This window comes from Helianthus annuus, chromosome 8 (genome assembly GCF_002127325.2).
Source record: "Helianthus annuus cultivar XRQ/B chromosome 8, HanXRQr2.0-SUNRISE, whole genome shotgun sequence".
NCBI lineage: Eukaryota > Viridiplantae > Streptophyta > Magnoliopsida > Asterales > Asteraceae > Helianthus > Helianthus annuus.
Window position 1 is genome coordinate 39,797,025 of NC_035440.2, and position 26,205 is coordinate 39,823,229.

At 38.4% G+C, this 26,205-nt stretch overlaps 1 protein-coding gene across 1 annotated transcript; it reads left to right on the forward strand.

Moving 5' to 3' along the window:
- Window positions 1-24,719: 24,719 nt before the first annotated feature.
- Window positions 24,720-25,536, forward strand: LOC110872679 (LOB domain-containing protein 21). Its single transcript, XM_022121533.2, has one exon. It carries the CDS (start codon window positions 24,767-24,769, stop codon window positions 25,253-25,255), a length of 489 nt encoding a protein of 162 aa, XP_021977225.1. The 5' UTR covers window positions 24,720-24,766; the 3' UTR covers window positions 25,256-25,536.
- The last annotated feature ends 669 nt before the right edge of the window (window positions 25,537-26,205 follow it).

Consider the following 26,205-nt stretch of genomic DNA (forward strand, 5'->3'; position numbering starts at 1 on the left):
CGGTCGTGCCTTAGCTTTATGGTTTTAGTTTTTGGGAAATAGTTAGACAACTATTTCGTGTTATGCTTTGTAAATATTTGGTAATGATTTTCCTTCCCAAGGATGGGGGATTTAATACATGTGCGTTCTTAAAATTCGAAATATATTATTAAGTGTCACTTAATATATATTTTATTTCTAATTCCAAAATATAGATATTTTTCCCAAAAATATTATATTTTAATACATATGATTTTTCCCAAAATAATATCTTAACAAAATACGCGTTCATTAGTAGTTTCCGAAAATGCGTAAGTTACGGATAAAGATCGGGTGGTAATAATAATTACCGGTGTAACTTAAATAATTATTGCGAAGGCGTTCGTATTATTTTGGAGTCATTAACATTTGGTAATATTATTTTTACCCTAAAAATAATATTTATGTAGTTCACAAAATAATCATAAAAATCTCACAAGTGTGGTTATGGAATATATATATTCTAAATATATATATTTTAGTAAGTTTTATTTTTGTGAAAATTCCACCTCCGACGCTTAGAAGTTTTGTAATAAATATCATGGCGAAATTTATTTGGAAAACAAGTTAAAAAAATATAGTTATAGACACTTGTTAAAAATATTCCCAAGTGTTTATAGTTCAAGAAAAATTTCGCCAAAGTTTCCTCTATAACTGAAGGTGGCCACGCTTTCAAGCGTATCATTTTCTTTTCAAAATTCAACCAACAATGTTCCCAACATCAACAAACAATATTTCAACATCTACTAGTTCAAATATACGTAAATCGCAAATACATTGATTTGTGGGTTATGTAAAAGTGTGTAGTAACCTTCCAATAATTTTAGTAGATCTTTCTATCTTTGTAAATAAAATCGGTTTCTCGAAAGCTTTATTTTTTTAAAAGAGGTGTATTTATACAACTTCTAGTCAAACTTACAAAAAAATAATTTTTTTTTTTTGAAACCTTTCATTACACAAGTGTCTACCCACTTGTGTGTTCACAAAAAAAGACACCTTTAGTTTTTGAAAGATCCGGCTTTAAAGATATGATTTCATTTGACACTTGGTTCTTCGAAAATACCACTTGTAGATCTTTAGATCTACTAGTTTAGGACTCCTTTTTACAAAAAGAATCACTTTTACACAAGTTCATGGTTATAAGTAGTAGTGTTCTTCATCTAACCACTTTCACACTTAAACATACACTAGGTCATGTTCCATGAACATGACTTAGCCGGATTAGATGACGATCCGAACTATTACTAGCATAAAACAACACTAAATAATCATAATAAAGCTAGTTTCAAAAGTTTTACACTAACATTAATTCATTAACCACCATGTTTATTTTTTTTAGTAGACTTTTAGACTTAATCTTATATGTTCAAAATTTTTAACCGACAAAACTCTTATTAACCACTTTAGAATAGATCAAGAAGGCATTTAGAGTCACTTACTACTAGCTCGAGGCTAGGGAAGAAACTAGTCGAAAAACGGGTGGTTAAAAGCGTCGTATAGAGGTCCTTGACGATCTGTAAGCACCAAGCTTCCTTGTACGCGATCCTTCACCTTTGAGTGTAAGTAGAATGCAAGATGGAAATTGGAAAGTGGATGGGTGAATGTGAGTGCTCACGACAGTAAGCAAAAAAGAGAAAGGAGGAAGGAAAGTTTGCAATTCTTGTTAATTGGTTATGGAGTGAAGGTGTGACCTCTTAGTCACTTTTATAATCCAAAGTTTTATTTACCCACTAAATAATATGCTTAGTAGCCATTGGACAACCATCAAATAGATATCCAAAATGTAAGGTGGTACTCCCTAGGGGGGAATCGAACTCGTTAAAAAAAAAAGGGGTTTCATGGTTTAATTTGAACTAAATGGTTAAGTTATAATTAGTTAGTTTAGAGATCAATGTAGGTTATTAGTGGGTAGTAAATTATAACTGGTGTTAGGGTATTCGGGAACCCTAACTGGCTTAGAAAAAGAAAATAGGGTCATTGACAATATTTTTATGTCCCGGGTTAAGTCCGGTTGCACGGTTGGATATTAATCCGTTAAAGTTCTAAATAAGTAATTAAAGTGTCGTTAATGTTTCTTTTAGTGACACAATTTATTCCCGACACTTTGGAAAGTGTCTAGTAATATTTTCTCATGTTTTGGCACTTTACTAGTTAGCTTAAATGCTGAATTATTATTTAAAGTGCTGAATTTTGTACTTAGAGTACGTTTTAGGCACATCCGGTCACTGTAACTTATTCCTAGTGACGCAGTTCTACAATACTTATATCCCTACACTCTCTATTAGTGTAGTAAACTATCTCTGGCTCATACAGGCCTTAGAGGCAGTACCTGCCTAGTGCCAGTTATGACAGCACGTTCAATAGGTTATCCGTTCATAGTGCTACTATGCTTTTGTGCATCAAGATTGTCACTAGAGTTCAACATGTAAATAATGTTGTGACAGTAAATAAAGTATGATGCAGGTAAGTACATGTATCAGCATTCAAGTAGCAGTTTATTCACAATTTCATGTAAGCACAGTAATTAAGCAGTAATTAATTATTAATTAAGTCGTACGGATACCTGGTTTAGTGAGGGTTGTCACATTCTCCCCCCGTTAGAAAAATTTCGTCCCGAAATTTTAAGTTCTGCTTCTAGATGCAGGGTTCTTAGGAAATAATTGGGGGTTTTTCTCTTGCATCCGGTCCTCACACTCCTAGGTGTATTCAGGACCATGTCTGGCATTCCAACGAACTTTGACGAGCTTGACACTTCTCCGGCAGGTCTTGTTCACTTTCCAATCCGTAACCTCAACAGGTTCTTCAACGAAGTGGAGCGTGTCGTCAACATGAATTTCGTCGGTGGGAATGACAACGGTATCTTGAGTTGGACTTTTCTTCAGATTTGATACATGAAATGTATCGTGAACGCCATTTAGTTCAGCAGGTAAGTCCAACTTGTACGCTACTAACCCGATTCTTTCCAAGATTCTGAACGGACCAATATACCGCGGGTTCAACTTTCCACGCTTCCCGAAGCGTGCCACACCCTTCCAGGGTGATACCTTCAACAAAACCATATCACCTACCTCAAACTCTAGAGGTTTCCTTCTTCGATCCGCATAACACTTTTGACGATCACGAGCCGCCTTGATGCGATCTCGGATCTGTGCGATCTTATCTGTGGTTTCCTGGACCATATCAGGACCAACCAATTGTCTATCACCTGCGTCAGACCAACAAAGCGGTGATCTACATTTGCGGCCATAAAGAGCTTTAAATGGCGCGGCACCAATACTGGTGTGGTAGCTGTTGTTGTATGAAAATTCGACCAATGGCAAATGCTTATCCCAGCTACCGCCCAAATCCATAACACATGCTCTCAGCATATCTTCCAATGTTTGTATCGTCCGTTCGCTTTGACCGTCGGTCTGTGGGTGAAATGCAGTGCTCAAATTCAGTTATGAGCCAAAAGCTTCTTGGAAGGATTGCCAAATCCTTGATACGAACCTTCCGTCTCTATCAGAGATGATCGAGAGAGGTACTCCATGGCGCGTAACGATTTCTCTCATGTAAATTTCAGCCAACTTGCTCGTATTATCCTTCTCTCTGATAGGTAAGACGTGTGTTGATTTCGTTAATCGGTCCACTATTACCCAAATAGTGTCATGACCTCTTGGCGTTCTTGGCAACTTTGTAATAAAATCCATTGAGATTTGTTCCCACTTCCACTTGGGAATCTCAGGTTGTTGCAGAAGTCCTGAAGGCTTCTGGTATACAGCTTTAACCTTGGCACATGTTAAACACTTGCTCACATAAACAGCAACATCGCCTTTCATCCTAGGCCACCAATAGTAATCTTTAAGGTCTTGGTACATCTTATCCGCTCCCGGATGGATAGAGTACCGCGATTTGTGAGCTTCATCAAAAATAACCTTTCTCAAACCTCCAAACAAAGGAACCCAAATCCTTTTCATGAAACATAACGTTCCTTCCTCGTTTGGCTCTAATTGCTTCTCCATCCCACGGAGATATTCCTCTTCAAGGTTTCTTTCCTTGAGAGCTTCTTTCTGCGCGGCACGAAAGCGTAGAGAAAGATCTGTTTGGATAATTATCTCCAAAGCCCTAACCCTTATGGGCTTGATCCTTTCTTTTCGACTTAGGGCGTCAGCGACCACATTCGCCTTCCCTGGATGATACTTTATCTCGCAGTCGTAATCATTCAACAACTCAACCCAACGTCTTTGCCTCATATCCAACTCCTTCTGATTGAATATGTGCTGCAGGCTCTTATGATCTGTGAAGATCGTACATTTCGTACCATATAGGTAGTGTCTCCAGATCTTCAAAGCAAATATCACTGCGCCAAGTTCCAAGTCATGTGTGGTATAGTTCTTTTCATGTACCTTCAGCTGGCGTGACGCGTAGGCAATAACCTTTTGGCGTTGCATCAACACGCAACCCAATCCTTGACGTGAGGCGTCATAGTATACCACAAAATCATTCGTACCTTCTGGTAATGCTAAGATTGGCGCATTGCAGAGCTTATCTTTCAATATCTGGAACGCTTCTTCCTGTTTGATTCCCCAATCAAACTTCTTATCTTTCTGCGTGAGGAGCATCAATGGTTGAGCGATCTTTGAAAAATTCTCAATGAATCTCCGATAGTAGCCAGCCAAACCCAAGAATTGTCGAATCTCGGTTGGCGTCTTTGGTGTTTCCCAATCCTTGATCGCTTCGATCTTGGTGGGATCCACGTGAATTCCATCTCCATTTACCATGTGTCCAAGGAACTGGACTTCTCATAGCCAAAACTCGCACTTAGAGAACTTGGCGTACAACTGTTCTTTCTTCAGCAGCTCCAAAATAGCTCTTAGGTGTTGTTCGTGCTCAGCCTTCGTCTTTGAATAAATCAAAATGTCGTCGATGAACACAATCACGAACTTATCCAAATACGGCTTGCAAACTCTATTCATCAAATCCATGAACACTGCAGGTGCGTTTGTCAACCCAAACGGCATGACTAGAAACTCGTAGTGTCCATATCGAGTTCGGAAGGCTGTCTTCGGGATACTCTCCTCTTGTATCCTTAACTGATGGTATCCAGATCGAAGATCGATCTTTGAATAAAAGCTTGAACCTTGCAGTTGGTCAAACAAATCATCAATCCTTGGCAGAGGGTATCTATTCTTGATCGTCAACTTGTTCAACTCCCGGTAGTCAATGCACATACGAAAACTACCGTCCTTCTTCTTGACAAACAAGACCGGAGCTCCCCAAGGCGAGAAGCTTGGTCGGATAAATCCCTTGTCTAACAACTCTTGAAGTTGTGTCGACAGTTCTTGCATCTCAGACGGAGCAAGTCTATAGGGTGCCTTAGCCACAGGCGCGGCGCCTGGAACTAAATCGATGCGAAACTCCACTTGCCTCTGAGGCGGCAATACAGGCAAGTCCTCTGGGAAGACTTCTGGATATTCCCTCACGACAGGGATGTCTTCGATCTTCGGTTCTTCAGCTTTCTTATCTACAATGTGTGCCAGAAAGGCAGCACATCCCTTCTGTAAACATTTTCGCGCTTTGAGGCAGCTGATAATCCTTAATGGCGTATCACGCTTCTCTCCGTGAACCACAATTGTTTCACCATCTTCAGTTGGGATACGAACAACCTTTTCGTGACAAACTATCTCAGCCTTGTTGCCTGATAACCAATCCATTCCTACCACCACGTCGAAGCTTCCCAACTGGACTGGTAGTAGATCCAAAGCAAACTCACGCTCTCCCAATTCGATCACACAACCTCTGATAACTTCATTGGCTTCTACCAACTTTCCATTAGCCAATTCGATCGAGTACGGAACATCTAACTTACTAGCGGCTAAACCAAGCATATTCTTAAACTCTAACGAGACGAAGCTATAATCGGCGCCAGTATCAAATAAAACGGATGCATAGCGTTGGTTTACAGGGAACGTACCAGTGACAACATTGGGATCCTGGCGCGCCTCCCTCGCTTCCATGTTGAAAACCCTTCCGCGGGCTTGGTTCAATTCTGGGCAGTTCCTCTTGTAATGCCCAAGATCACCACAGTTGAAGCATCCGGATCTTTGCCCATTTCCACCAGCTTGATTATTCCTCTGATTACGATTCACAGCGCCCGCTTGATTCGCATTGTTGACTCGATTTCCATCACCTCCATTATTCCCTTGTGGGCGATTTCCATTTCCGCCCCGGTTGGTGTTTCTGTTTCCGAATCCTCCCTGGCCTCCCTGGGCAGCTATGGCCCAACAAGAATCCTTCAAGTGGCCAGTCTTTCCACAAGCTTCACAAACTTTCAAACCACAACGGCCAGAATGGTGGCACTGGCAGGTATTACACTTGGGCTAGGCGCCCATGTATCCTTTTCCTTTCTTCCCACTACCAGCTGTAACCTGAGCTGGCGTGCTTGATTCCCCTTTCTTAACCATACCGCTAGTGCCTTGCTTGAATTTTGAAAACTTCCGTTTGTTACCTCCTGATGACTCCACATGAGTCTCTTTCTTCTTTGGCTCAGCTTCATCAAACTTGTTCAGGCGAATAGCTTCCTCTGTGAGAGCCACGCTCAAATCAATCGCCTCAGTAATAGTCGCAGGCTTGGAGGAGGTCACAATGCTTATGATTTGAGGAGCTAATCCCCAAATAAAACGTTCAATCCTTTTGAACTCCGGAGTGACCATGTAGGGTACCACATGCGATAAGTCATGAAACCTCTGTACGTATTCTGCGATCTTTGGACCTTCCATCTTTAAATGCCAGAACTCTGTCTCCAATCTTTGGATTTCAGCGCGGGAACAGTACTTTTTGCGCATAAGTTCCTTCAGTTCGGTCCAGGTTAACGCGTAGGCAGCAGCTTCCCCAAGTGTCTGTACTTGCAAACTCCACCAGGATAGGGCTCCATCCAAGAATAGCCCAGAGATATAGGTGACTTGCTGATCTAGTGCGCATTTGCTCATGCGAAGAACAGATTCAGTTTTCTCAGCCCAACGAACAAAGGCGACAGCACCTCCTGTGCCATCAAAGTTGACTGGCTTGCAGTCTAGAAACTGCTTGTAGGTGCACCCTGCACGTACAGTATAACATGTGAACGGTATTAGCATCTTTGCTATAGATATCCAATTAGGTCATGGTATGTCTAAATGACTTAGTATTACCATGAGGTGGGTTGTTGTTGTTGCCGGTGTTGTCTGAGTTGCTTCCACTAATCCCTCCTTGAGTGGCGGCGTATTGTGCAATGGCAGCAGCAATGATCTGCTGGAGTTCTGCCTGATTGGTAGGCATTTGCGGTTCTTGACGTCTCGGCGGCATCTTCTAAAGATGTGTTTACGTTGGTCAGGCCATAGTAAAACGCACGTATATAATAATAGTAATAGTACATAACATCTCATGTTATAAATAAATCAGCCACATAACATCCCATGTCATAGAACATAAACAATAGATCACTGCGATTGCATTGCCACAAATCGAGACCAGAATGTAAGGTTTACAGGTACCCAACTGTATCATACAACCTTAATGACTTATTAGGGGACGACCCTAGGCAAGTCGTGTGATCGCTGGACATGTTCAGGAATCTCTGGTTCGTCCATTTTCAAATTCCAGGACTCTATCTCAAGCTTCTGAATTCCAGTCTTAGAACCACATTTCTACTCCATCATTTCCTTGAGCTCATCCCAGCTCAGTGCATAAGCAGCATCTGTGTCAAGGGCCTGAACCTGATGGTCCCACCATGAGAGTGTGTCGTCTAGAAATGACCCCGAGGTAAAGGTATCACTCTGTTGGGGCGAACAGTTAGTCTTTCTTAGAATGGAGTCAATATTTTTGGACCAACGAACAAATGCAATGGCGCTTCCTGTTTCGTCGAAGTTCAAAGGCTTGCAGTTCAGGAACTGCTTATAGGTGCGGTCAGTTGGGGGGGGGGGTTATTTCCAGTAGTGCCATCGCTGTGCTTAGAGTGGAGTGCTTCATGTCATGCATTGGCCTGTGAGATGCGTTTTTGCAGCTCGGCTTCTATCCTTGGCAACATACTGGTGGTTGTGTCACGCCTGGGCGGCATTCTCTTCTGCCGAAATGGCATGAAGTGGGTTAGACAATTTTCCAATTGTCTATGAGATACATAGCACCATAAGCCATCATGTACTCACCCAATTTTACACGTAAATATACTCAATGTATGGGTGCGGAAATAAATTTCTGAGCCTTCACATAGGCTTGCCAATATGGCTTGTTGCTTGAAATAGAATGAACTCGAGGCTTCATCGCCTTGGTCATTCGTGTTCAAGTTATTTCCTGCTACATTGGTTTTCATTAGCTTGACCCGCAGAGTCCACCATGATTTCTGTGCACTACAAGTCGTTATTACGTGGGCCCCCGTAATAATAAATTGTCTTGCACAGTTACCCCAAATTTTCTCTCGTCCAAGCAGATGATCAATCAAGGAGCAACAGCAGGTGCATCGGCATGAATAGGGTCATGCTCCAATGCGGTGTTAGGAGCAACGGCTGGCTCAGGGGCCACGGCTGGCTCCGGATCAACAAACTCCATCTCAAAATCAGCTGGATCAACCATCACAGGGGGTTACAGGATCCTCAAAGGGCTGGTCTAAGTGTATGAACTCAAGGTCATGGTCTGGATCAAAACCAGGTGGAAGAACAGGATCGCCCTCAATTCTGTGATCAAACTCAAAGCTGTGTGCGGGAACCGGTGCAGCTGATGATGCCGTATCAGGGTCGGCGTCGTGTGAATGGTGCTGCACTCCCTGTATATGCGAAAATGCGGATGTCAGAAACTCAAATGAGTCTGGGACAGGGGAATGGGGCATGAGTTTCCCCTGCAGGAGCGTCCGCAAGCAGTAGGCTAATACCAGCAGCAATGGGGCCTCGCCCTTGAATGGGTCCTTCTCTAGTAGATCGTTATCGTCGTCAGAGGCCACGTCGGGGGGCATATCAACAATGGGATAAACGGCAAGGGGCACAGGAGCAGGGATCACCGTGAGTGGCAAATTCCCAACAAGATGGCCATCAGTAGGCTCTGCTACGACATCAGGCAGCGCAAAGGGGCTGAAAGTCGTCATCGTCTGTGCACACCTCGTGCTCCGATGAAACTATGTCGTCTGATACTATGGCCATGGGATTCGTAGTGTCCATCTTTCTAGTACATGATGAAAGCATGACGTTTGTAACACAAACACATATACGTATAATAATCAGACATATATTCATATAAACATGTAAGTCAACAATGAACAATCAAATAATTCTCCTAGTCCCACTAGCCTCCCAGTCTCCTAGACTGACATTCCTAGTCCCACTAGCCAAATTCTCCCAGCCTCTAAGACTGCTCTATCATCTACCTCGATCTCTTAGATCGAGCCTCGGCCTCCAAGACCGAGCCTTAGCCTCCAAGACTGAGCCTACTCTTCCTAGTCTCACTAGCCATCTACCTCGATCTTCTTAGATCGAGCCTCGGTCTCCAAGACCGAGCCTCAGCCTCCAAGACTGAGCCTACTCTTCCTAGTCTCACTAGCCATCTACCTCGATCTCTTAGATCGAGCCTCGGTCTCCAAGACCGAGCCTCAGCCTCCAAGACTGAGCCTACTCATCCTAGTCTCACTAACCATCTACCTCGATCTCCTAGATCGAGCATCGGCCTCCAAGACCGAGCCTCAGCCTCCAAGACTGAGCCTAAAAATAAATAAATAAAATGTGCTCAACATTTGTTTATAAAAAGGTTTTGGATCTGGACTTAAGTGGTATGCAGTAAAAATGTTTTCGTGAGAGCCCTAGTGATCATAGTCTAGACTCGAGAAGGAATCCTAGTTCGCTATGATCAGAACTCTGATACCAAGCTGTCACACCCTGGCTTTGCGGAAGCGTGGTTAATTTGGTGTGACTTCTTAATACCATAGCTTAACCATAACAAAGTTATATGAATAAAAACCATGCAAGATCATCCATTCAATTTAGTTTAAAAACCAAGTACAACAACTTTGTTTTAACGGTAACACAACTTAACGACATAAACATTGTTCACAAACACAACCATAACATAAACACAGTTTAAGGACTGTGACTTGTCCAGGAAAGAGTCACATTCCCTAAACCCGGATGACCTCGTACTAGTGCAGCGGGAAAACGTGCCATACCGTGCCAGATCCTTTAATTCCCTGAAATACATGTAAGTTGAAAAATCAACAATAATGTTGAGCGAGTTCATGTGTAAGTGAGCAAATAAACCTTTGTTTGTATAAAAATCCTGGTATGTAGCAAATAAGGAAAAAGAGATCACCAATGGTTTGCAAGGCCATTGATATGTGTGAAATGCAAGTAGGAAGGCTCAAACCTAGCAGATTTATGCGCCGGGTACAAAGTCATCCCGAGGTCCGTTATGCTGGGCCTGGGACTGGGCTCGCTACACCCAAATAGATCTATCGCTCCTGCCCCTCGGTCCTACCCTGAGGATTAATGACCTCAAGTTTCCGCCTACCCATTCACATGATCTAAATAGTAACCCTCGTTACGCTAACCATACCATGTATAAAGTATTCATAATCAAAGTAACATGTATTTCACCCCCGCAGTTTAGAAAACTGAAAACAGTTAAGAGAAAAGGGGGACATGAACTCACAGTGGTGCGTCTCTACCAAGTAGATCTCCTGATCAAGCAGCTGTGCGACGACCTACACGTACTAACTCTATTAGACGGACGGTCGTGCCTTAGCTTTATGGTTTTAGTTTTTGGGAAATAGTTAGACAACTATTTCGTGTTATGCTTTGTAAATATTTGGTAATTATTTTCCTTCCCAAGGATGGGGGATTTAATACATGTGCGTTCGTAAAATTCGAAATATATTATTAAGTCTCACTTAATATATATTTTATTTCTAATTCCAAAATATAGATATTTTTCCCAAAAATATTATATTTTAATACATATGATTTTTCCCAAAATAATATCTTAACAAAATACGCGTTCATTAGTAGTTTTCGAAAATGCGTAAGTTACGGATAAAGATCGGGTGGTAATAATAATTACCGGTGTAACTTAAATAATTATTGCGAAGGCGTTCGTATTATTTTGGAGTCATTAACATTTGGTAATATTATTTTTACCCTAAAAATAATATTTATGTAGTTCACAAAATAATCATAAAAATCTCACAAGTGTGGTTATGGAATATATATATATTCTAAATATATATATTTTAGTAAGTTTTATTTTTGTGAAAATTCCACCTCCGACGCTTAGAAGTTTTGTAATAAAAATCATGGCGAAATTTATTTGGAAAACAAGTTAAAAAAAATATAGTTATAGACACTTGTTAAAAATATTCCCAAGTGTTTATAGTTCTAGAAAAATTTTGCCAGAGTTTCCTCTGTAACTGAAGGTGGCCACGCTTTCAAGCGTATCATTTTCTTTTCAAAATTCAACCAACAATGTTCCCAACATCAACAAACAATATTTCAACATCTACTAGTTCAAATATACGTAAATCGCAAATACATAGATTTGTGGGTTATGTAAAAGTGTGTAGTAACCTTCCAATAATTTTAGTAGATCTTTCTATCTTTGTAAATAAAATCGGTTTCTCGAAAGCTTTATTTTTTTAAAAGAGGTGTATTTATACAACTTCTAGTCAAACTTACAAAAAAATAATTTTTTTTAAACCTTTCATTACACAAGTGTCTACCCACTTGTGTGTTCACAAAAAAAAAGACACCTTTAGTTTTTGAAAGATCCGGCTTTAAAGATATGATTTCATTTGACACTTGGTTCTTCGAAAATACCACTTGTAGATCTTTAGATCTACTAGTTTAGGACTCCTTTTTACAAAAAGAATCACTTTTACACAAGTTCATGGTTATAAGTTGTAGTGTTCTTCATCTAACCACTTTCACACTTAAACATACACTAGGTCATGTTCCATGAACATGACTTAGCCGGGTTAGATGACGATCCGAACTATTACTAGCATAAAACAACACTAAATAATCATAATAAAGCTAGTTTCAAAAGTTTTACACTAACATTAATTCATTAACCATCATGTTTATTTTCTTTTAGTAGACTTTTAGACTTAATCTTATATGTTCAAAATTTTTAACCGACAAAACTCTTATTAACCACTTTAGAATAGATCAAGAAAGCGTTTAGAGTCACTTACTACTAGCTCGAGGCTAGGGAAGAAACTAGTCGAAAAACGGGTGGTTAAAAACGTCGTATAGAGGTCCTTGACGATCTGTAAGCACCAAGCTTCCTTGTACGCGATCCTTCACCTTTGAGTGTAAGTAGAATGCAAGATGGAAATTGGAAAGTGGATGGGTGAATGTGAGTGCTCACGACAGTAAGCAAAAAAGAGAAAGGAGGAAGGAAAGTTTGCAATTCTTGTTGATTGGTTATGGAGTGAAGGTGTGACCTCTTAGTCACTTTTATAATCCAAAGTTTTATTTACCCACTAAATAATATGCTTAGTAGCCATTGGACAACCATCAAATAAATATCCAAAATGTAAGGTGGTACACCCTAGGGGGGAACCGAACTCGTTAAAAAAAAAAAAGGGGGGGGGGTTTCATGGTTTAATTTGAACTAAATGGTTAAGTTATAGTTAGTTAGTTTAGAGATCAATGTAGGTTATTAGTGGGTAGTAAATTATAACGGGTGTTAGGGTATTCGGGGACCCTAACTGGATCAGAAAAAGAAAATAGGGTCATTGACAATATTTTTATGTCCCGGGTTAAGTCCGGTTGCACGGTTGGATATTAATCCGTTAAAGTTCTAAATAAGTAATTAAAGTGTCGTTAATGTTTCTTTTAGTGACACAATTTATTCTCGACACTTTGGAAAGTGTCTAGTAATATCTTCTCATGTTTTGGCACTTTACTAGTTAGGTTAAATGCTGAATTATTATTTAAAGTGCTGAATTTTGTACTTAGAGTACGTTTTAGGCACATCCGGTCACTGTAACTTATTCCTAGTGACGCAGTTCTACAATACTTATATCCCTACACTCTCTATTAGTGTAGTAAACTATCTCTGGCTCATACAGGCCTTAGAGGCAGTACCTGCCTAGTGCCAGTTATGACAGCACGTTCAATAGGTTATCCGTTCATAGTGCTACTATGCTTTTGTGCATCAAGATTGTCACTAGAGTTTAGCATGTAAATAATGTAGTGACAGTAAATAAAGTATGATGCAGGTAAGTACATGTATCAGCATTCAAGTAGCAGTTTATTCACAATTTCATGTAAGCACAGTAATTAAGCAGTAATTAATTATTAATTAAGTCGTACAGATACCTGGTTTAGTGAGGGTTGTCACACTCAATAGGTTCAAGGGTTGAATGAACCTATATAAGGGGTGAGTTCCTAAATCAATACAACTCCATGAGACTTATTTGTCTCATAGACAGGTCCGAACAACCTACACCAATCGTTCCTTAAGCCTTAGAAATATAACCAACAAACAGGCTTACGAAGTCGAATAAATCACAAAGAAATAATAAAGAGGATAGATACTACGTCTTCTTGTTAAAAAACACCAAGGCTAAGTGTCTGCAACACTGAACCCTTTAAGGTGTAAAAAACATAAAGACAAAGTAAACTCAACAAAGACAAAGTTAAAAGAGAAGGAAAATTATCCAAAGAAAAGTACAGGCAAAAAGAAAATCCTTCAACAAACATACAAACCAAACCAGAAGCCATCAAGGCTTCAAGCTACCCACATGACAACCTGAAACATTGAAGGCTTTAACCCACCTACGATTAGCCAAAAGGCCTGAAGGGTTAAAGCCAACCAAACAAACTAAGCAAAACAGGCATAAACATAAAAACACAACACAAGTAACATAATTAACCATCATGCCATACCAAGGAAAGTCATGAAAGACTTTCAAATAAAAGCAAGTCCTAGTAACTTGCAAGTTTAACTACTGTTCAAATAGCCATACAGGCCCAACACACCACCAACAGGAACCTTAAGGGTTTCTGGAAACCTAATATTGTTCAAAGTAACATTACAAACCATAAGTTGCATTGCTAAGAAAGCTACGAATAATCATCAAATAACAGAAGGCTTGGAGACACCAGAACCTTCAGCTTTGGCCTTCTTGGCTTTCTTGGACTTCTTGGCCTTTGCACCACCATCATCACTCACCGCTGAAGTCTCCAAGCCAACATCCTTCGAAGCATCCGGCACACTCGAGAGGGTATCATCACTATCTCCGGAATAGGATCTTTTCTTCGAAAGTGAGCCTAAGACTTCAGTACAAACCTTTTCATTAAGGCCCTCCGGTTTCAAGTCCTGTAAAACAGACAAAGGCTTACCAAAGCAAGAGGAAACCTGATGAACGTAAGGATAGGTTAGCCTCTCCATCTGTTCAACTGAGCTTTTAAAAACATCAAAAGCGTCGGGACGAAACAAGGGGGACTTTTCCAGAGAATGCCCAGCTTCATGCAACTTGTGTGTTTTCCCAAATTAAGCAACTTTGTATAAACATCACCAAGAGCGGAGTTAAATTCGGCAGAATGAAGCAGGTAGGTGACAACCTGTTGAAAGCCCTGCTCAATCAACCACTGGTTATCACTAGTTGCACGGGAAACCAAAGCCTTCAGGCTCTCCTTTTCCTCATCAAAGGCTTTCTGAGCAACAGATAAAGCCTCCTTGTCCGCCTTTAGCTTCAACTGATCGGCCTCAAAACTCTTCTTAAAATCGCTCATCTCAATCTCATGCTGCTTTGACAAGCCTTCAACCTTCTTCGACCAAGCCTCCTCCTTCTCAGCAAAACTGCTCATCTCCTTCTTCATCGCTGCCATCGAAGACTTCATCTTGTCTTTCTTCTTGGAAAACTCTTCATACTCTTGCATCCTCTGACGAAAACGGGCAACGCCCTGAGGAAGCATGGCAACAAGATTACAAGTGCTTAGAATCATACGAGACAGCATCACATCATCATCCATTTCGGAGATAGTCTTGTGAACCGAAGGATGAGCAATATGACTTAAGGCATCTTCACAAACAGCAGCATCTTTAAAACTGTCGTCAACTTTCACCGACCAACCTGGCACATAAACCGCATCCGGATCCAACCCTTCAACATCCATGCTTGAAGAACACTAAACAGGAGCAGCAGCAACCTTCTTGGTCGAAGCCTTTTTGCCATGAACAACTAACTTCTTCTCTTTTTCAGAACCTGCTTCAACACCCTGATCCCCAGACTCTTCGACATCATCACTCAACTCCACCAGTTCAGTAGAGGTGGATTGAGGAGCACCTTTCAAACGACGAGTAGATCGCGGGGTCGAAGCCTTGGGGACAAGAGGCTTAGAAAAACCCTTCACATTCGAAACACTAACGTACCCAGTACCTTCAAACCTTTGTTCAGCACCCTTAACCACAACATTCTCATCAGGGATAACAGGAACATCCCCAAAAACCACATCCGAAGTGTCATCACTTTTAATGAAATCCAAAGCAGACATAACTGCAAGCAACAAACAGATAGAACATGAGACACAAATTAAGAAAAATACAAAAAAGGTGGAAAAGCAAATGCATACCCGTGCCATCTCTCATCAGAACCGGATCCCGATTAGCTTTTTCCCATAACTTACTAACCCCTAACAAAACTAGCAAATGCTCAGGAAAGGGACGAACCCTTGAAGGGCATTCACGGATGGCTTTCAGAAAAGCATCATTCAAGTCAGATTCAAGGGGTTCCGGTTCATTGAGAACAGCATCCGGGTGCCTCCACACCATTTTAAATGGCACAATAGTATCGGAAACCCAGAAAAAATGATTCTTCCAAGTCCAAAGTGTTGTAACCATAGATGAAATAAGGCCGGAATCAACCTTGGATGCTTCAAAGGTAAACCAATCGCCATTTTTGGCTAAACGGAAAAATGGCAAAAAGCAATAACGAAGGATCATATCCGAGGGCACGACACAAAACCTCAAAGTGTAAAACCCTAGCCATGCCCTTCGGATGAATCTGACCGAAGGAGACTCGGTAATACTCCAACAAGTTCAACACAAACAAGGAAAATGGATAACGAAGGTTTGAAAACTCGAAATGACGACAATAAAGAGCGACAAAACCAACCGGACATTTGTCAATCGAAACATCACACGCAGGGGCTGTAGGTTTAAACTTAGTCCCAATACCATATTCCATACAAAACAACTCTACTTCTTCTTGGGTTAATCGGGAAAAGGATTTTGCTAAATCCTTAAGAGCACCCATTTTTTGCAAAGAAAATATGAAAAATGTAATGAAACAAAGGGAACCGGAACTAACCTTGAAGAAAAGGGGAAGGAGTTGCAGAGAAACTTGATGGAATAATGAAAAAAGCAAATGAGAAATGTAAGGGTAATAAACTAATATAGGGGCAATAATGTAAAAAAATACACTCTGCAAAACCGCCACCCTATGAACTGCCATACATCAAATCAGTTGTCAGAAATTCAAAATTCAAACATTAACCGCCGACAACCTTCCAAGCCTTCAAGCATCGAACCCTTAAAACCCTCAGGCTATAAAACAAATGCATAAAAGTCAGATGCCTTTGAGCTACTCCCAAAAACCTCTGACTTGGGGGGCTGATGACGGGGGTAGCCCAAGACCAAATAAAATGACCAAGTATGTAAACGCCCGAAAGGTTAAAAGGTTCAATGGTTGAAAAAGCTGAGAAGATAGAGTAAAGTAATACGGGAACAGTAAACAAGTCACATCCCCAAACAGTCTCACCAACCACAGCCGTAAAAGCAATGCAGGTCCACAGAGCACATGCTATTATCCAGGGGTCAAAAGGCTTCAACCCCCGAAAGGGTAAGCCCCTCACTGCAAGCTAGTTCACTAGTCAAATGAATACTTCTTTGGGAGATGTCTTCTCCTATATAAGTGACACTTCATTTATCAAAGGAGGACATTCCGATCAGATTTGCTTCCTCAAACTCTGGTCCTTCACATCGTACACTTGCTTCACGCAAGTGTCTCTCACTCACATTCAAACTTCACTTATTCTTTTTGTTCCTCAATCCTTTTCTGAACAACACTTCAGAATTGAATCTTCAAACGAGAAAAATTAACTAGTGAACCTCCTTCCACGTCTTGCAAACGTGGGGGGACCCCACGACCTGCGTTAGGCAAGGTTAAACCCTTTAACCCTTCTGCCTAACCACCCCTGCTACTACATTTGGTCTATTATTTGTTGCTTCAACAGGTGTTATTTTGGATTTGTAAGTTCTTGGTATTTGTAAGTTATATTATTTTCCTTAAAATAATATAACTATTTCACATAATCACACACAATGTCTTTAATGTAAATATATATTCTAAATACATATTTACCCATTTTTCTTTGTAAAAACCAACCTCCAATGCTTGTATTTTTGTTGCAAAAATCTATGGCAAAGTTTATATGGAAAATCATAGTTAAAAAATACACTTGTAAACACTTGTTTAGAAAATATTTTCTAAGTGTTGGTGTTTTTAGAAAATTTTGCCATAGTTTCCTTTGTAAATGGAGGTGTCCATGCTATTTAGCATATCATTTTCTTTTGTAAAATCATCACCAATCATCAACAAAGCATTCAACACTTACCATATGTCAAAAATATGAAATTTACACTATGCCATGAACTTGAAACCTTGTAAAAATTTGTAGTAACTTACTAGTGTACTTAGTAAGTTTAGTTACCCTTTAAAGTGGGGTTATTTATTTAAAAATATCATTCTTGAAGAATTTAGATCTTCACAACTTGTATGAAGATTTTCTAAAAATATTTCTTCTTGCATTTTTCTTGTTAACAATATGTTTCTAGATTTTATTTAACACTTAAAACATGTTTATTTCAAGTTCATGTTTAACATAAAGGATGATCATTACAAATTTCTCAAGATCTATCCTTACACTTGCTAGATCATGTGTTTAATCATCATCTAGCAACCTTCATATGGTGATCTACACCATAAACACAAGAAATCATCAAACAAACTCAATACACTAGAACAACTTGATCTTCATGTTTTAGAGCTTTATGTTCATGTTTATGCTTATGTTTTCTTGAGATTCTTTAGATTAACATGGTACACAACACTTTAACCACTAAGATCATGAGTAAAATAGGATCAATGGAGCTTACTACTAGCTCTAAGGCTAGGGAAGATCAAGGTAGAAGATGAAGAAGAAATGTAGTGGATAAAAGCTCCTTGTGATGGTCCTTCCAATTTCTATGCTTGCAACCTTCTTAGTTAGGCTTAACACACCTTGAGAACACCTTAGAATGTATGAAGATGAATTGAAAATAAAGATGTAGAGATGGAGAAGTGTGGCCGTGAGTTTTGAGGGTGAAGGAGGAAGCTTGTGAGTTTTCAAGTGTGAGAAATGTGAAGTGTTTAGGACTTATGGATTCTTATAATTTCCTTCCAACATTTTTTTACACATAGGATATTATGAGCAATATCTTCAAGGCATATCCATTAATTTAATCAAAGAAATCACAAGTGGGACCCACTTGTGAACCGTCCACATTATGGGGGGGGGGGTTAGTTTGTTTTCAATGCTAGTTACTTGATCTAGTTACTTGTTTAAGTGTTATGGTTAGTGTTTAATAAGGTTAGTTTTTTTTTTTATTTAAGATGTATCATGGTGTTTGGTAAACATAACTAGCTTGGTAACACTAAAACAATGCCTCTAGTGATATTTTAGTGTTCTGGGTAATGTCCGGTTGTTCGGTTAGATACCGATTCGTTAAAGTGCTTAGTTATACCGTATAGTGTCCTTTATGTAACTTTTTATGTCACTTTTAATTCCCGCCACTTAGGAAAGCGTACAGGACCATTTTGCCATATTTTTGCATGTAATAATCTTGTTAATTGCTGAATTTTTGCTGATTTGTGCAGGATTCTGCACTTTATGTCGGTTTTAGGCACTTTCCGGCACTTTGTCTATTACTTAAGCATGCAGTTTTGTGGTCCCCACTTCCCTACACACTATACTAGTGTAAGACGTCATCTCTAGCTCATACAGGGCCTCAAAATATTGTCTGTCTATGTACTGAACGTCGTCAGCATTTTTAGTTTGTCTGGTAATGGTGCCAATTCTGTTCTGTGTATCATCTGAACTATCTCGTGTTGCATGTAGCAACGAATAAAGTCTTGTATCATGAAATGCCATTGTATGTATATAACAGTAATCAAAAATTTATTTGTCTTGTAAACTAGATCATGCACAATTATTTAAGCGCAGATTACTGTTCAATTAGTGTACGGAATGTACGGAAAAGTGACGGTTGTCACACCCACGTCATCAACAAACACCACCGCCATCATCGTAAAACCAACAACCACTGCCATCATCTTCACTATAAACCGGCACAACGCCATCCCCATACCATCACACCTGCAAAAAAATGTGGTTTGACCAAAATTCACCTAAGTTAACTAAATTTTTTGAATGAAGTTAGTGGGTTGGATGAAAATGGTAAAGAATGAAAAAAAGTCAGGGACTAAAATGGCAATAAACAAAACTGTTTGGACTAAAATGGCAAGAAAAAAACTATCTGGACTAAAGTGGCAATTTTGGTCAAACCTCAGAGACTAAAATTGCAATCTACTCATTAATAATATACTGATGTGAAATATATTTCAATTAAGAGTAAATTACGATTTTGGCCCCTGTGGTTGTATCACTTTTACTAAATTAGTCCAAAATAGGATTTTTAATATCTGTGCCCCCATGGTCTCTATAACTAACTATTTTGGCCCTTGAGTCTAACTCAACCCCTTACTCTAGTTAATTATTTGTCACATGCAAGGCACATGATGGGTATAATTGTAATTTCTCTTCCTCCTTTACTACACCTATTAAATCATATAACATCTCAATCGTCATCTTCATCAGACTCCCCAAAATCCACAACTACCATATCATCTTCATCTCCCCAAAATCCATAACCACCGCTGCAAATAAACACCACCATAACACCTTGTTGCCGCCACCCACCTCCACCGCACACCATCTCGTCACCACCACCTATGGAAGTTCTTCATCAGCAACCATTTGATTTACCAACCGAAGGAAGCAGATCTGATTGACACATTCGAATTCAACCTTCCAGAACCTGTAGCAAATCCTAAAAAACCAACCGCTTCAATCTCCTGTTGTTACTGGTGCCAGTATGTCGGATGAGGATGTCGAGCAGCGGTTAGCCGGTATATGCTGCTGATAAACCTTTTTCCCTATCTTCTTCATTTCAAACCCTAATCAACTCTTCAACTTATTTATAATGATTGTTGTTGTAACTCGCAATGTTCAAGAAAGAGGGGTGTTTGGAAACAAGAAAAGATAACAGAAGAAATAGAGCAGTACAGTCAACAAGCACAAGCACAAGCATCAGAAGCAGTACAGTCAACAAGCACAAGCAATCGGAGCAGTACCGATATAATAATAATTTCACCGTATCTGGTAAAAAAAAGATAACAGAAGAAACAGAGCAGTACAATCAACAAGCACAAGCAATCGGAAGATCAGATGATCTGAGTTCGATCCCATATGTAAGGGTTGTTGAATATTGAGGAGAAATCAGAGATCAAGGGCTACCCCAAACCTATAGAGAAGTACAGTCAACAAGCACAAGCAAAAGAATACCGATATGTTTCATCGTATTTGGGGGAAATGATATCTGCAGATCACCATGTGTGAAATTAGGGTTTGAGAAGGAATGGTGAAGAAGATGAAGTGATAAAGTGATGGCTAGGGTTTTGTTTATAAAGTCAGTAAAGGGGGATTAGAAATTACAAACATACCCATCATGTGCCTTGCATGTGACAAATAATTAACCAGGGTAAGGGGTTTAGTTAGACTCAATAGTCAAAATAGTTAGTTATAGAGACTATGGGGACACAAATATTAAAAAATCATTTTTAGGCTAATAGGGTAAAAATGATATAACAACATGTGTCAAAATCATAATTTACTCTTCGAATAATAAAGTATAGCCCAATCCATATGCAGAAAAAAATGTATTTGCACCAAATCTTAAACTTAGCAATGGACCAATCAAAGAGAGTTATCGTAGAACTTTCAACTTGCAAATGCATATGTTTATTAATCCGTTTTTAATTTAATATTAATTTAGAAGAGCTGAAAAAGGCCATTCACTTTTCAGTTAATGGAGCAATCGATGTTTAAAAGGTAAAGAATCCCCACTTTTGACATGTGATTTGTTTATGACAAATAATTAAGCAAATTGATAAAAAAATATATATTTTTAAAATAGCCAAAAATTGAAATGTGTAACCTTTCAGAAATTATATTATTATATTATGTAAAACAAATATATATCTAAAATATGTGTTCTATTATGTGCATTTAACCTTGTTAACCACGTAAGTTTAATCGGATTTTTTTTTACAAAAGGAAATAATTAACTTTTGAGAGACACCAGGGAGACAATGTTCACGAATGCAATACTTTTAGTCATGTACTCGTTGATACACTTGAAAATCGATAAGACGACATCCAAGTAACAAAATCACTTTTACATCCGATTAATTTTCTACGAATATTAATTATTGATTATTTAAATATATAGCAAGATTTTGAATTACAAGTTTTTTATTATGTTTAATCAAGTTCTAGCAAGATATCTATGTTATCCAACACCGTTTTTCCACTTACTTTTAATAAAGTCATGATCAAAATAACATGTGAGCAACTAAATTAAATGTACATAGAAAAAATGTATTAGGCTTGCTTAGGAATATAAAAGTTATATAATTCATGATAATATATATATATATATATATATATATATATATATATATATATATATATATATTGTTAGTATTTCAAATATATGAAGAGGGTAGTGGTTTGGTTGGGTCCAATAAGTGCTAGTAGGTTTCCAAACCAATGTTTTGTGTAGGTATTATAGGCTTACTTATTGTGGATGTATTGAACTTTATATATTGTGGGTTTCTTCTTTAGTTATGAAAACTCTTATCTTCAATCAATTCAAATATCACAATCACAATCTCAATGTGAATCTGCTTTTATTTTTATGATGAACAACTATCATGACCCATCTAATCTTGTTAGGCCACAATTGTCTAGTCCATTCCTTTGTGGAAATGAACCCCCCAAAAAATTAAGGAAACTACAAAATATTTATCTTTTGAGTGTATTTATACCGCATTGAGTACCATGACATACATGCAGTCATCTGCATATCGTCAGAAAATGACATGGTTTTAAGAATATAAAGCAAATAAGCGAAATTTAAGTTTATAATTAAAGGTATACAAATTGGTGATGCACACTTGGGTAAGAAGTCATGGTAGAGAACAAATAGTGGAGGGGCCATCACTATTTTAGTCATGGTAGAGTAGGGAAGACCTCAATACCAGTACTGGAAATTGCCAAATATAGCTACCGATATATATATATATATATATAAATTTTTAAGAAAAAGTTTCTATAAAAATAGGCAATTTATTATTCAAGATGTTATGTATTAATAAAAAATAATATATATACCGATGTATTAATATTTGGCGACTTTTCAGTACCGATACTTCCAGTATAGGTATCGATATCGAGCTCTTCGCTACTCTACCATGACTAAAATAATGATGGCCCCTCCACTATTTATTCTCTACCACTCTATCATGACTTCTTACCCAAGTGTGAATCACCAACTTGTAAATTCATGATTTCTTACCCAAATGTGCATTGCCAACTTGTAAATTAAGCTATTAATACTTGTAAAAAATTGAATAGTAACTTTACCTTATAAAATAAAATTGTTAATTAATATTTAGGAAATAGTTAGGAAATGCGGGACAAGTAGATACACGAAAAATGGATACTCAAAAATAGATATATATAAGTGGACCGGATATTGTACTATAAAAAATATGATGATTAAAATAAAGAAGATATTCTTGGGTACTTGTCTTTCATGATCGGTATCATATAAATACAAAAAAAAAAAAAAGTTATCTTCATAAATTTTAACAGCTTAAATTTTTGTTGAGGTGTAATGCTTTTTATCGAACAAACATAATTTAACAACAAAGCAGAGGATTAATGTAATTACTAGAAAAACCGATCCTAAAAGTATTACAAGTAGGATGTCCATAGGCATCCTTGTAGGGGGGGGGGGGGGGGGGGGAGTATGGCATACTCATGAGAATGGGAGGAGAGAAACCGACGTCAAGGAGAGAGCGTGGCGCCTGTCTTCCCCTCCGTTGGAGAAACCCTAATGGCTTTTGTTAGGGTGGGAGGGTGTTCCTCTCAATCTCTCATATACACCGGATTCCACCAATCATGCGTTGTCATCTCACTTTTACACTCAACTACCTTAAAACCCCTTAATCACTAACAGAACTCCTCTTTAAGTACCCTAGAACCATTCTTTTTTAAATAAGTTATAAAGATGATGGATGAATGGGTAGATCAAAATTGAGGGTCCACCTGCACACGCACCATCTCTATCTCTCTCCTCTTCTCCCAACGGTGAGAACTACCCTCAAATCACTACCTTCTTTGGGTAACCCATGGCCGACCACGGTGTACCCACGGGTACCCTTACCACTCTCCACTACACCCAAGCTAGGCAAAAAGTTATGATTTATCTTTAAAAAGCTAATAAAAATGATGTCTCATAAGGTTGGTTGTTGAGTCAAGTCCGAGTTTGACTAAGCTCGAGCTTTGTTTATTAACTTAATACAATTCGAGATTTGCTCATTTTAAGCTCTATGTCTAAAACTAAAGCTTAGCTCATTATGATATAACTATTTTCTATATATAATAATATATATGGTAAAGAGTAAAATACAAATGCGCTTATCGTACGATACGTACGCAATCATCCCAGCCGTTCGTTCAGGTGCAGATCTGGTGCGAATTCAATACATATCGCATGTGAAAAAATGGTTAGCATGGGGTAATGTGAAAAATGGCATGAGGTGTGTAGATGGATAAAATCGCATGTGGAAGATTTGAATATCGCATGTGAAAAAATGGCATAGGGTAATGTGAAAAATGGCATGGGGTGTGTAGAATCACATGTGGAAGATTGAATATCGCATATGAAAAAATGGCTAGCATGGGTAATGTGAAAAATGGCATGGGGTGTGTAGAATCATGTGGAAAATTGAATATCGCATGTGAAAAAATGGCATGGGGTAATGTGAAAAATGGCATGGGGGTGTGTAGAATCGCATGTGGAAAATTGAATATCGCATGTGAAAAAATGGCTAGCATGGGGTAATGTGAAAAATGGCATGGGGTGTGTAGAATCGCATGTGGAAAATTGAATATTCGCATGTGAAAAAATGGTTAGCATGAGGTAATGTGAAAAATGGCATGGGGTGTGTAGATGGAGAAAATCGCATGTGGAAGATTGAATTCGCACAGCTCGTACAGTTCGCATGGAGGTATTAAATCGCATGGGAGATGAAGATCTGACGGCTAGGGTTATCGCGTACGTAATGTACGATAAGCCCTATTGTACGTTAACCGGCCTCAATATATATTATTGTTTTTATTAAAATTATGTATATAATACTATTTGTTATGTAGAATACTATTATATTTATTATATTTATATAGCTAACAAATTAATAATAAAATAAATATATCTTTCTTTGAGGGTTCAATAAATAGTGCTCAACCACTATCAAACGCTATATGTATATTTTGCAAAAGGGGAGGAAAGAAAAAGCCAATTCATGAGAAGCCAAGAGCCACGAGCAAGTTCTTCTTGTGCAGCTTGCAAATTCATGAAAAGGAGGTGCACACTTAACTGCCTCTTTGCACCTTATTTTCGAGCCGATGAGCCAAAAAAGTTCGCCAAGGTCCATAAGGTTTTCGGAGCTAGCAATGTCACCAAGATCCTAAATGAGGTCCCCGAGCCACAAAGACAAGATGCGGTCAATTCCTTGGTGTTTGAGGCCGAGGAGCGGCTCAAAGACCCAGTATATGGATGTATTGGGGCAATAGCGTCTTTGCAAGATAAGATGTTCCAGCTACAGCATGATCTAGCCGTGGCTAAAGCTCGGCTAGCTAGATGCTCTACTAGAACATCTTATGCTTCTTGTTCCACTACTTCACCATTCTCCATGTTGGATGGTGAATTTGGTATGACACCTTTTGACATCTTTGTGGTGGATCAGGGTTGTGGATTGTCGAATGAGTTTCGTCAACACCCATTTCCATGACGTCATTTCAAACTCACCTCGAACGTTTGACTTTGTATATGAAAACGAGAGCTCTACGCTCTCCCTAGCTCTTCTATCGTTGTTAATTTAGGGATGTAATGTGTGTTCTCCTAGAAGTGCATTTGAACGACTTCTATGGGACTAATATTATAGTTCATCAACTCATCTCCTAGATGTTATGGGTTTAATTCGTGCATAATGTTTTATTGTTATGTGGATTTGAAGAGTTGATGGGTATTAATGTAATTATTGATGTTGAAAAGATTGCTTTTCTTTTGGCCCCTTTTCATGTGATTTGCAAAGGCAATTGTGCTCCTCTATGCATAAAGCAATCAATATCATTATGTAATTGGTAATCATTATCACAAATTTAGAAATTGCAATAGTATGGCAAATAAATTTGCAAACTAAGTAATTTTATTTGTATTTCAATCATAATAAAATAATATTTAATACGTATTAGCTTTCTAATTATTCATTATTTGGAAATTTTTGCTAGACGCTCTTTTGAAAATTCAATACAATGGCCGATGTTTTAAATATTTAAATAAACTAAAATATTTCATAAAAAAGAAAGATTATATATCCTCCAACAAATTATTATAATACACAAGATTCTTACATTGACAAATCTACAAAATAAAAAAAAAATCTATAATCATATTTTTTGACTTTGACTTTCTATAGTCAAATTTAACTTTTAGAAAAGTTATTTAAATTATGTTCAATGCCCTTTAAAAAAGTAATACAATTATTTATTTTAACTTACTTTGATGAAAGTAAGAAGATACGAGTCCTCAAAGTGATCTCAAATTTTGAATCGACTCAAAAATCAAAATCAAATAAAATCTTAATGTTTTCGTATACTGTAGACTTTGTTTTACATTTGAAAAGTACTACTGGGAACTCATCTATTAATCACAACAAAAAATGTATAAATTTGAAAGTTT

Bases quoted from the DNA above. Each gene is read 5' to 3' on its own strand.
- LOC110872679 (XM_022121533.2), top strand. From the start codon at position 24,767: ATGAGAAGCCAAGAGCCACGAGCAAGTTCTTCTTGTGCAGCTTGCAAA.